We start from the raw sequence: 12,628 nt of genomic DNA, 5'->3' as shown, positions 1-12,628 counted from the left end.
GTCAGCCCCGGTTGTTTTCGCCCCTTCTTTTTGATTCGCCCGTTTAAAACATATCAGAATAAGTCTCTAAAATAAATACATTACAAAAATATACAGTTGCAAATACATATTATACATGGTTACACATATTTACAAAGAAAGACGGTACACCAAGAGAGTTTTCAAAGCTTTAATAATAATATAACTTTCATCCCAAACCGTGCCTGTGAAGGGTAGCAAAACGCTACTAGCAACACGCTCGCAACACAGCAAACGGCACTGTTAAAAAAACATACCGTTCTTGCAGCAATCACGGTAAACCGTCCTCATCGTCCTCCTTATAACTGACGTCATCAAAGTCGTCTTCCCCATTATGGGAAAGAGACTATGTCATATACTGGACTGTCTCAGAAAATTAGAATATTGTGATAAAGTTCTTTATTTTCTGTAATGCAATTAAAAAAACAAAAATGTCATACATTCTGGATTCATTACACATCAACTGAACTATTTCAAGCCTTTTATTATTTGAATATTGCTAATTTTGGCTTACAGCTGAAAAAAACTCAAAAATCCTATCTCAAAATATTAGAATACTTCCTCAGACCAAGTAAAAAAATAATTTTATAACAGCAAAACTAAATCAAACATTTGAAAATGTCCATTGATGCACTCAGTACTTGGTTGGGAATCCTTTTGCACGGATTACTGCATCAATCCGGCGTGGCATGGAGGCAATCAGCCTGTGGCATTGCTGAGGTGTTATTGATGCCCAGGATGCTTCGATAGCGGCCTTCAGCTCATTTGCATTTGTAGGTCTGGTGTCTTTCATCTTCTTCTTAACTATACCCCACAAATTCTCGATGGGGTTCAGGTCAGGGGAATTAGCAGGCCAATCAAGGACAGTGATGCCATGGTCAGTGCACCAGTTACTGGTGGTTTTGGCACTGTGGGCAGGTGCCAGATCATGCTGGAAAATGAAATCCTCATCTCCATAGAGCTTTTCAGCAGATGGAAGCATGTAGTGCTCTAAAATCTCTTGGTACACAGTTGCATTTACTCTGGACTTGATGAAACACAGTGGACCAACACCAGCAGCTGACATGGCTCCCCAAACCATTGCTGACTGTGGGAACTTCACACTGGATTTCAAACAACTTGGATTTTGCTCCTCTCCAGCCTTTCTCCAGACTCTGGCGCCTTGACTTCCAAATGAAATGCAAAACTTGCTTTCGTCTGAAAAGAGGACTTTGGACCACTCTGCAACTGTCCAGTGCTTCTTCTCCATAGCCCAAGTCAGACGCTTCTTCCGTTGTCTTGAGTTCAGAAGTGGCTTGACCATGGGAATACGGCTATTGTAGCCCATTTCCCGGACACGTCTGTGAACTGTGGCTTTTGATACCTGGACTCCAGCTTCAGCCCACTGTCTTTGAAGCTCCCCCAAATTCTGGAAGCGGCTCTTCTTCACAATTTTGTTAAGGCTGCGGTCATCTCTCTTGGTTGTGCAGCGTTTCCGGCCACATTTTTCCCTTCCAACAGACTTTTTGTGGATATGCTTTGAAACTGCACTCTGTGAACAGCCTGCTCTTTGAGAAATTTCTTTTTGTGTCTTACCCTCCTGATGGAGGGTATCAATGATGGTCCTCTGGACAGCAGACAGATCAGCAGTCTTCCCCATACTTGTGATTTAGTTTACTGAACCAAGCTGAGTGTTTTTAAGGCTCAGGAAACCCTCGCAAGGTGTTTCGAGTTAATTAGATGATTTAGGTGATTAGTTGAATAGCCTACTTGTATACTTTTTCATGATATTCTAATATTTTGAGATAGGATTTTTGAGTTTTCTTAAGCTGTAAGCCAAATTCAGCAATATTCAAATAATAAAAGGCTTGAAATAGTTCAGTTGATGTGCAATGAATCCAGAATGTATGACATTTTTGTTTTTTTAATTGCATTACAGAAAATAAAGAACTTTATCACAATATTGTAATTTTCCGAGACAGTCCAGTAGACGTCGTCCCACGCTCCCTTGTTCAGCAACACGCTCGCAAAGTTTACGTGCAGTAGCTCTATTTCCTTCTTTATCGGACTGCTCGATTGCATTTAGCTTGAAAGCTGCGTCATGTGCCTTTCTTTTTGCAAGTTGCATGGTGAGGATATTTCTACACTAATTTAAATTGTGCACAAGCTAAGAAGTTGCAGTCTTCCTCGGCGCATATATTCCACCGGTCTAAATCTTACTTTTTGTACTCGAGCGCTGCTGGCGGCTGTTAGAAAAATTACATAAATTGGCCACATTACTGAATAAGCCGCAGGGTTGAACGTTTGGGGAAAAAAGTAGCGGCTTATAGTCCGGAATTTACGGTAATGTTATTGTTCAGAATAAATAAAAACATTTTGCATTAAATAGATCCTTCAGTTTTTGCAGTTAATGGGGACCAAAACCACCCACGAAAAGGTGAAAATCTGCAAGGTAGCGTCTAACTTTCATAAAAGCCCCCAAAGGGTTGAATTTACTTCGGGATTACCGACTGAGAGTGTAAGACTGAAACAAAATAACAACTATAGGTCTACTAATAACACACTACACATAATTGCAGTTGAATAAATGTTTTTATTGTCATTATACAAAAGTAAAACTAAATCGGAGGGCTTCTCCTTTCAGTGTAAGAAAGCAATTTAGAGGGCAAGTGGCTAACTGCGTGCTAGTATCAGGTGTCCTCAATTAGAACCAAGTCTCTGCGAGGACTAAAATACATGAGTCACGAATGTAGCGGTTTCCCACAAGTTGTAGCTCCAGATCTTTATTTAATTGTTAAAAGGATCTGGCTTTGAGGACTAGCCAGGTTCCACAAGGGTAGCTTGGAAGGATATTTATCTTAGCCGTAGCAGAAAGCTGGATGTGCAGCCAGGTTATTGCTTTCCCCCTTTGACGCCGCCTTAGTCGAATCCCGGACCCGATAACAATCTATGGAGCACCCGTTGGTAAACAGCCATTTATCTGCACTCTTTTGACTCTTTTGAGTCTGACTTAATTCCTAAATTTATTTTGAATGCAACGAGCCACTAAAAGCTAGCAGCTAACAGTATACACCAGCCCATCACATTCACACATGCAGACAGTCACGCCCATCCAATACACACACATACAACCTGACCACAATGAACGATACGTTGATATCAATGCCAATAAAACAATTCCATGTAAAATCTGCGACGGGGTGAACCAGTGTTAACTAAAGTGCGAAGTAGCAAGGGGTCTTTGTATACAGTTTCCACACACTTCCACCAAATTACTTTTACATAGTAGCCTTACCCTATTTTCACCACCATAGGGCGCACCGTGTTAAAGGCCGCAGTCCCCGTAGCTGGTTCTATTTCCATATTTAACACTACACAGGGCGCACCACACGATAGGGCCCACTTTTTTAGTCCTGAGATATTTCTCATTTGGGAAAATCTTGCCCATAATATGGACACCAAACACCCCAATCTTTGGTCAATATCCAATTTAAATTTGTATCATTCTCGTTTAAAATTTTCTGAATTTTTTCAACCGCGTCATTAAGCACACATTACGTAATTAAAATATTTTACAATATTTTTGTGACGTCAAGTAACAGTGTTTTCTGTGGGCTTTCCACAGCCACCCCTGCAGCTCACCAGTCAGTATCCACAAGATGACCCCGATTATTGCGTCTGGGTGCCACCTGCAGGTAACATCTCAATTCTCTTGACCTTGGGTCTCCCCCGCGATGCTCCCTAAGGGCATCTGAGGTGCCTACAGACCTGTTCTGAAAATAGCTGACCAGTGCTGGGTCGTTGCAATTTTCTAGTAAAATGTCTATTTAATCATATTTTTAATAATTAAAGTAGAAATAACATAGTAATAATACATTGATAACATAATAATTTCAGAAATTCTAAGGAATAAATTCCAGTTAATGGGCTTCATGGAAAAAAAAACAATAATTTCAAGTAGTAATAATTTCCTTAAGCAATTAATTAAAAGAATAGAATGAGAATCTATTCATGTATTAAACGTGTTTGTTTATTCATCTTTTTATTGATTCATTTTGAAGGAATACCACAAGCTAAATTCCAATTTATGGGTTTTATAAAGCGAATGAGCTCAAAAAATGTGCAGTTTTTAGCTTGCTATCTGGCTAGCTTTTTAGCTTTTTATCTAGCTATCGTCGTACTTTCTAGCTTATTTAGCTTAAATGTGACATTTTTTCGCTTGCTACCAAGCTTAACTTCTGTCCTAATTTCTAGCTATCTATCAAGCTACCCTTTTCTGCTATTTAGCAAGTCATTTAGCCAAGTTGGTATTTTAAAATTCATATCAAAATAGGTGCCCCTTTGCTAATTACTAACAAAAAGTAGCTCCCAGCTTGAAAAAGGTTGGGGACCGCTGCCCTAGACAAATCTGAAAAGAAAGTTTGTACTTGTGCTTGAAATACCTGAAAATGCTTAAATTTTAATGTTTCATTTTCAAGTACTGAAAAGAGCTTGATTTGTGAGTGACATGTTTCTAAGTACTTAAAATTGTTGCCATATTTAATGAAGTGTGCTTGAAAATGACAATACTGCCCTCTCAGGGCTTCGTTTTGCTATCGCATTTTTTCATTTCTCGTTATTAACTGCAGCTGATATTAGTTTGTACGGCTTTGTCTTATGAAGCGTCATCGCTCCCTAAGGGACCCACCCAAGAGGCCAGGGGAATGCTGCACCTAAACAGGGCTCTATGAAATGTGTAATAGTGCAAGGATTATGTTTCAAACATGAGCATTTATCATGAGAAAAATAAGATGCCGTTTCCCAGTGGTAAATCGTAATGGGAAGAACTTTTTGCTACTGAAAATGTAAGCTATGTATTACATTTTTACCCAACACTGATACTGGGAGAGATTTGTCTCATAAACAAATACGGTGAAGAAAATAAGTATTTGAACACCTATTTTACTATTTCTCCCGCATAGAAATCATGGAGTGCTCAGAAATGTTTTCGTGGGTGCATGCCCACCGTGAGAGAAATAAACTAAGAAGAAAAATCCAGAAATCACAATCACAAATGATTTTTTAAATAATTTATTTGCGTGATACAGCTGCAATTAAGTATTTGAACACCCGTGTATCATCTAGAATTCTGACCCTGAAAGACCTGTTAGTCCGCCCATTAGAAGTCCAACTGCACTCCTTGTATCATCCTGAATCAGGTGCACCTGTTTGAGGTTGTTAGCTGCATAAAAATACCTGTCCACGCTATACAATCACTAAGACTTTAACTTGTAACATGGCGAAGACCAAAGATCTGTCCAAAGACACCAGAGACAAAATTGTACACCTCCACAAGGCTGGAAAGGGCTACGGAGCAATTGCCAAGCAGCTTGATTAAAAAAGGTCCACTGGGATCATTAGAAAATGGAAGAAGCTAAACATGACAGTCAATCTCAATCTTAGTGAAGCTCCATGCAAAATATCACCTCGTGGGGTCTCAATGATTCTAAGCAAGGTGAGGAATCAACCCGGAACTACATGACAGGAGTTGGTCTATGACCTGAAAAGAGCTGGGATCACCGTTTCCAAGGTAACTGTATGTAATACAATAAGACGTCATGGTTTGAAATCATACATGGCACGAAAGGTTCCCATGCTTAAACCAGCTCATGTCAAGGCCCGTCTTATGTTTGCATATGACCATTTGGATGATACAGAAGAGTCATTGGAGAAAGTTTTGTGGTCAGATGAGACCAAAATAGAACTTTTTGGTCAAAATTCCACTAAGTGTGTTTTGAGGAAGAAGAATGAAGAGTACAATCCGAAGACCACCATCCCTACTGTGAAGCATAGGGGTGCTTTAAGGGTGTTTTTTTTTCACATGGGAGAGAACGAGTGCACTGCAATAGAGAGAGGATGACTGGCGCCATGTATTGTGAGATTTTGAGTAACAACCTCCTCCCCTCAGTCAGAGCATTAAAGATGGGTCGTGGTCTTCCAACACGACAACAACCCGAAGCACACATCCAGGAAAACCAAGGAGTTCCTCCATAAGAAGCATATCAAGGTTCTAGCATGGCCCAGCCAGTCTCCAGACCTGAACCCAATCGAAAATCTTTGTAGGGAGCTCAATGTCCGTGTTTCTCAGCGACATCCCAGAAACCTGACTGATGTAGAGAAGATCAGTGTGGAGGAGTGGGCCAAGATCCCTCCTGCAGTGTGTGCAAACCTGATGAAAAACTACAGGAAACATTTGACCTCTAATCTTAACCAAAGGATACTGTAACAAATATCAATATTCATTTTTCAGGTGTTCAAATACTTATTTGCAGCTATATTACACAAATGAATCGTCAAAAATCGCTACTTTGCGGATTTTCACTTTTCGCGGGTGGTTTTGGTCCCCATTAACCGCGATAACCGAGGGATTACTGTACATTATTTTTACGTCCATATGCTCAGGAGATAGTACGAATAAATGTTCATGAATTATGTGAGTTCTTAATTAAAGACAACTGTGTTCTTTTATATATAATTTTCCTCGATTGACCAGAAAAAAACATCAAATGAGAAAATTACAAAAAATATTTAACTCAAATTGCCACAAATATTTACTAGCATTTAAAGGGAGATGGAATGTTATTTAGTGGGTCTTAGTTATATAAAAAAACTCATTTGAAAATATATAAATATTGATTTGAAAAATAAGCAAAAATACATGAACTAGAATATCATTTACCACCAGCATTTTTTGACAACTTGACCCGTATCGCAAGGGAGCTATTATGATTGTTCATCATCTTGCTGCCTCAAGTACCCCAAAACCTAAAAAAGGCCGGGCAAAAAAATGAGAACTAACACGATAGGGTTTGGTCACTCTAAAGTTTCTGTAGTTTGTACTCTTCCTTGTGCTTGGTAACACTTGTTTTTGGTTTCACTATGCAATACAGAGACATCTAGTGGTCAAATATTACACAGGGTTCCTTTAAGGTACATCTGTTTTGGAGATAAGTGGTAGTGGTTCCACAAATGAAGCTTCATGAAGCATGATGGAGCTCTTGGTCTGTAAATATCCTGCAAACTTAAACTGTTTTCATTGTCTCTTTTCATCAAGAGCGCCACCTTGAGGACTTAAAAGTATTACAAATGCATCAGGAGGCTTCTTGTTCCAGTCTAACTATTCTTGTATAACATTTAGTTGTGTATTAGTTGTGTATTACGCGTAACCCTAATTATTGAAAAATTGGTATAAAATGTTTTAACTTTCTCATTTTAAACTTAGCATGAAAGTGACAAACATTGAAAATGTGCAGCCATGATTAAAAATGATCTATTGACAAAGCTGAACTCTGAACAAAATACCAACCTTAAATTTACAATGTGTTTATTTAATGTTTCTTAAAGTCCGAATTATCATCAGATACACCAAACAGTTCTTTTCTTCGTTGTGCTTTTTTTTTATTTGTATGTTTCAGCACGACTTTGTTTTTTCCATTCTGGTACCAGAGTAAAAATAGTGTGATAATGAGACATAACCAAAAGCCTTTTCATATTTCACCCATAACAACCCGGAGATTGTTTCCTGTTTTCTCCATTCTCTAAAATTTGTCTTTGGTACCGTTAATAAAAAATAGTGTGATCATGAGATAAAACCTAATTCCTATTCTTTTGTCATCATTAGCAACTTTTCCTACCACAGATCGGTTAATGTCTGACAACATTCTTGCGCCCTCTGCCCAATAATATCATTAGTAATAATAACGATTACAATAATTAAAAAAGTAGTAACAAGCTTGAACCCACTGTGTAATCACTAGATAGATAGATAGATACTTTATTCATCCCCCGAAGGGAAATTCACACTTCCAGCAGTATCCTTCTGTTGTTTATTGACAGATTAACAGGATGCCCTCGGGGTGCTTTGTTGTATTTAGCCACAGCGGAGTTCATGACGTCAAACGCTAGTCCAAAAGTTCGACGTCCCTGCAGCAGATGGAAATCTTTGTGCCCAGGGATACACCACCTCGTATTAGCGGGTCCACCTCCTCTCCGCTTCCTGCGGGCTTTCGTGTCTCTGTCCAACAGCGCTGAAGCCGGATACGGGTAGCGCCACGTTAGCGTCCGGGATGCTAGACATGAGCCACATGTCCGTAAAACACAGGAAACTGCACTCCCTGTGCGCTTTGATGTTTTTCACCAGCACAGCAAGTTCGTCGGTCTTATTTGGTAGAGAGCTCACATTTACCATGATTACGGACGGTACGGAAGACTTATAACGCCGCTAGCCGCTTAGCTAGCTCCGGCTCTCTATCCACGATAGGGCCCCCTCCTCACGCCGGCACGAGAATTCTTCAGGGCAAGGAGTTCATTCCTCGAATAAACGCATTTTTGTGCGTTAAAACCCATGTCCATAGGATCGAAAGTAATCCAAAGTGTAGTTGTCAAACGGTATGAAGAACACAGAAGATAGAAGCAGGCACTTAAAACAATAAATCACAAAAAGTGCGAAATAACACGGAGCTGCTGGAAAGGCTGCCGCTTTGATCTACACTACACTACTCGGGCTGTACAGGACTGTCTCAGAAAATTAGAATATTGTGATAAAGTTCTTTATCTTCTGTAATGCAATTAAAAAAACAAAAATGTCATACATTCTGGATTCATTACACATCAACTGAACTATTTCAAGCCTTGTATTATTTTAATATTGCTGAATTTGGCTTACAGCTTAAGAAAACTCAAAAATCCTATCTCAAAATATTAGAATATCATGAAAAAGTATACAAGTAGGCTATTCAACTAATCACCTGAATCATCTAATTAACTCGAAACACCTTGCGAGGGTTTCCTGAGCCTTAAAAACACTCAGCTTGGTTCAGTAAACTAAATCACAAGTATGGGGAAGACTGCTGATCTGACTGCTGTCCAGAGGACCATCATTGATACCCTCCATCAGGAGGGTAGGACACAAAAAGAAATTTCTCAAAGAGCAGGCTGTTCACAGAGTGCAGTTCCAAAGCATATCCACAAAAAGTCTGTTGGAAGGGAAAAATGTGGCCGGAAATGCTGCACAACCAAGAGAGATGACCGCAGCCTTAACAAAATTGTGAAGAAGAGCCGCTTCCAGAATTTGGGGGAGCTTCAAAGACAGTAGGCTGACGCTGGAGTCCAGGTATCAAAAGCCACAGTTCACAGACGTGTCCGGGAAATGGGCTACAATAGCCGTATTCCCATGGTCAAGCCACTTCTGAACTCAAGACAACGGAAGAAGCGTCTGACTTGGGCTATGGAGAAGAAGCACTGGACAGTTGCAGAGTGGTCCAAAGTCCTCTTTTCAGACGAAAGAAAGTTTTGCATTTCATTTGGAAGTCAAGGCGCCAGAGTCTGGAGAAAGGCTGGAGAGGAGCAAAATCCAAGTTGCTTGAAATCCAGTGTGAAGTTCCCACAGTCAGCAATGGTTTGAGGAGCCATGTCAGCTGCTGGTGTTGGTCCACTGTGTTTCATCAAGTCCAGAGTAAATGCAACTGTGTACAAAGAGATTTTAGAGCACTACATGCTTCCATCTGCTGAAAAGCTCTATGGAGATGAGGATTTCATTTTTCAGCATGATCTTGCACCTGCCCAAACCACCAGTAACTGGTGCACTGACCATGGCATCACTGTCCTTGATTGGCCTGCTAATTCCCCTGACCTGAACCCCATCGAGAATTTGTGGGGTATAGTTAAGAAGAAGATGAAAGACACCAGACCTACAAATGCTAATGAGCTGAAGGCCGAAATCGAAGCATCCTGGGCATCAATAACACCTCAGCAATGCCACAGGCTGATTGCCTCCATGCCACGCCAGGTTGATGCAGTAATCCGTGCAAAAGGATTCCCAACCAAGTACTGAGTGCATCAATGGACATTTTCAAATGTTTGATTTAGTTTTGCTGTTATAAAATTATTTTTTTTACTTGGTCTGAGGAAGTATTCTAATATTTTGAGATAGGATTTTTGAGTTTTTTTGAGCTGTAAGCCAAAATCAGCAATATTCAAATAATGAAAGGCTTGAAATAGTTCAGTTGATGTGTAATGAATCCAGAATGTATGACATTTTTGTTTTTTTAATTGCATTACAGAAAATAAAGAACTTTATCACAATATTCTAATTTTCTGAGACAGTCCTGTATATGACATAGGAAAAAACATGATTCTATCTCATCATCCCACTGTTTAAACTCACTGTACCATGTTGAACAACGTTGTATTTACAGAACTTTTTCCCATTTTGCTCCATTACAACTTGTTGAATATGACAGTGAGTAAAAATAGTGTGATAATGAGATAAAATCAAATGCCTTTTGCTATGCCATCTATATCGCTAATGATCTTGTGTTTAGGATCAAGCGCTCACCGCCCGGACCGCGGCTTGTGATTTTTTTGTATAAGTTGGGAAAAAAAAAAAAGATATGAAAATAAACACGGCAATGGGGACTAATGATATGACTTGTTAAGGTGAACAAACTATTTTAAGAGTTGTAGCAAATTTGCTAGTGTTAAAAGGCAGTGGGCCAGTTCAAATGAACTTTGCATGAATTGGGTTCTCAATTGGTTTCTTTTCATTTAATACAGGGTTTGTACCCTTTTTTAATGGCCAAATTTGCCTGGTAATAACATTGGTAAAAAAAATAGTAATAACATAAGTTGTTATTTTAGAATTTCAAATAGATCCCAGTTAATGGGTTTTATGGACAAAAAAATCTATTGGAGTATAGACAAATATTTTAAGCAATTAAGAGAGTAGAATGAGAATCTACTTGTGTATTAGGCAAAAGTGCCGTTTGTGCTAATTTGTAACAAAAAGTAGTTAGACGTTTGAAAAAGGTTGGAAAACCTCTGATGTATTCAGGATTTTTAAATCTTGAGGAAATCGCAATAATAGTTGATTTTCACTCGAATCTCTACTCAAATAGGTGTTTGGTAAAAATGACAGTGATATGTCGCTGCTAACGGTGCATGTGTACACGTGCGCGTGTACATGTGAATGGGTAATTGTGGAGCACATTGTAAAGCACTTTGGGGGGTTTTCAGTGACTTGAAAAGTGCTATATAAATGCAGACCATTGACCGTTATTATTTACCATAGGTACCTTACAGTTTCCGTTGCAGGAAGTAGTTCCCATTACAATTTACCACAGCTCATAATAAATGTCCATGATTTATTTATTTATTATTATTCAGCCAGTATCAACCATCAACATGATATCTACCGGAAATCATTTTGTCACGCGAAGCTATCGACGTGACTCGTCGCCTTCGATCGGCGCCAGGTTTTTTAGACCCAACTGCTATGTTGGGAGTCATTAGGTGACCAAACCCCCCAATTCCAACCCTTAATGCAGGGTTGCCAAGCAGGGAGGCAATGGGTACCAATGTTGTAAGTCTTAGGTATGACTCGGCCGAGGCTTGAACCAGCGACCTCCCAGTCTCGGAGCGGGCGCCCTACCATCTAGGCTACCGAGCTGATTAATGCAACAATCCTTGCTCTAATACAAATGTCATTGTCCCGTTTGGGGGTAGCATGCCCCTGTCCTTCTGGCCGTGAACTGTAGGGGACGATGATGTCTCATAGGGAAATGCTGTACTAACTAATTCCAGCTGCCGTTAATTACCAGGGAAGAAGAAATGCAATGGCAAAGTCACCAGAGGGCGGTGTCAGCGTCATTCCTATGAAGACTTTCGAGAAACATGGCAGAAATGTCAAGCATTTGCAAGCATGTCACCCAAAATTCAAGCACCTGTCAACCTTTTAAAATTCAACCTAAAAATTCAAGCCTTTTCAATGATTTCAAGCACCCGTACGAACCCTGTTAATAAATTCCATATTTGTTACTTTCAGGTCAGACAGGAGATGGACGAACGCATCTTAATGACAAGTATGGCTACTAAACGAATGTGTGACACAATTCCTGTCCGTTTCATCACAACCAATGATCAAGCTCACAAGACACCGTAAGGGAATTGAACCCAATACCGCCCCTCAAGTAATGCAACAGCTAAAACTATAGACAAAAACGCAGAGGTCCCAGCCTTGCCAACTCAAAAATCGGACCCCTTTGACCTCCACACGCAAGAATCGGGTTCCGTCCTTTTCACCTTCAAGCAGAAAATAGAAAACGCGGGGCAAGGATGAAGCAGACCAAATAGTTGGGTTTTTTTCGGCTGCTCTTCTTTCACTTCAAACCACCTGATATTCAATCTGTATCGCTCCCCTATTTGGTCTTTGGATCACTGGCATTAGATTTTTGTTTTTGTAGTCCCCCTACAAAAGAGTGTATAGAAGGGAGGGAGAGCAGCGAAGCAGCTTTTCTGACCATCTGGACACTTGGATGGCTTACTGGATGAAACGCAAGCTGATAATGACTCAAGCTACAGTATGCAGAGTTTGTGTGTCAGATGGGCCACGCACACATACGGGACAACCTTCTCCTAGTTCTCTATTTAACAGGATTGTACTTATGCACCAGTCAGTCATTGCTGTGCATTTATGTTGGATTCTCACTGTGTGCTGCTTGCATTTGCTTTTGAAGTTATTGCCTGTGTCTTTGTAATAAAAACAATGTATATTGTTATATAAATGTGTAGTAAAATATCAGTCCCAAAAAAAGTT

The 12,628-nt window shown here is 39.8% G+C and overlaps 1 protein-coding gene across 2 annotated transcripts in view; it reads left to right on the top strand.

Moving 5' to 3' along the window:
- The window catches only part of slc4a1ap (solute carrier family 4 member 1 adaptor protein), a 25,448-nt gene extending 12,820 nt beyond the window's left edge, over positions 1-12,628 (top strand). For both annotated transcript variants that reach the window (XM_088355113.1, XM_088355112.1), the window contains exons 13-14: positions 3,623-3,692; positions 11,858-12,628. In XM_088355113.1, coding sequence (XP_088211239.1) covers positions 3,623-3,692; positions 11,858-11,907 — 120 coding nt within the window. In that variant the 3' untranslated portion in view covers positions 11,908-12,628. The remainder of the gene's footprint in view (positions 1-3,622; positions 3,693-11,857) is intronic.

This window comes from Urocampus carinirostris, chromosome 15 (genome assembly GCF_059441175.1).
Source record: "Urocampus carinirostris isolate Australia breed hairy pipefish chromosome 15, RoL_Ucar_1.0, whole genome shotgun sequence".
In the NCBI taxonomy this organism is placed as follows: Eukaryota; Metazoa; Chordata; class Actinopteri; order Syngnathiformes; family Syngnathidae; genus Urocampus; species Urocampus carinirostris.
The sequence above is the reverse complement of the archived record's forward strand: the minus strand, read 5'-3'. Positions and strand labels throughout refer to the sequence as shown.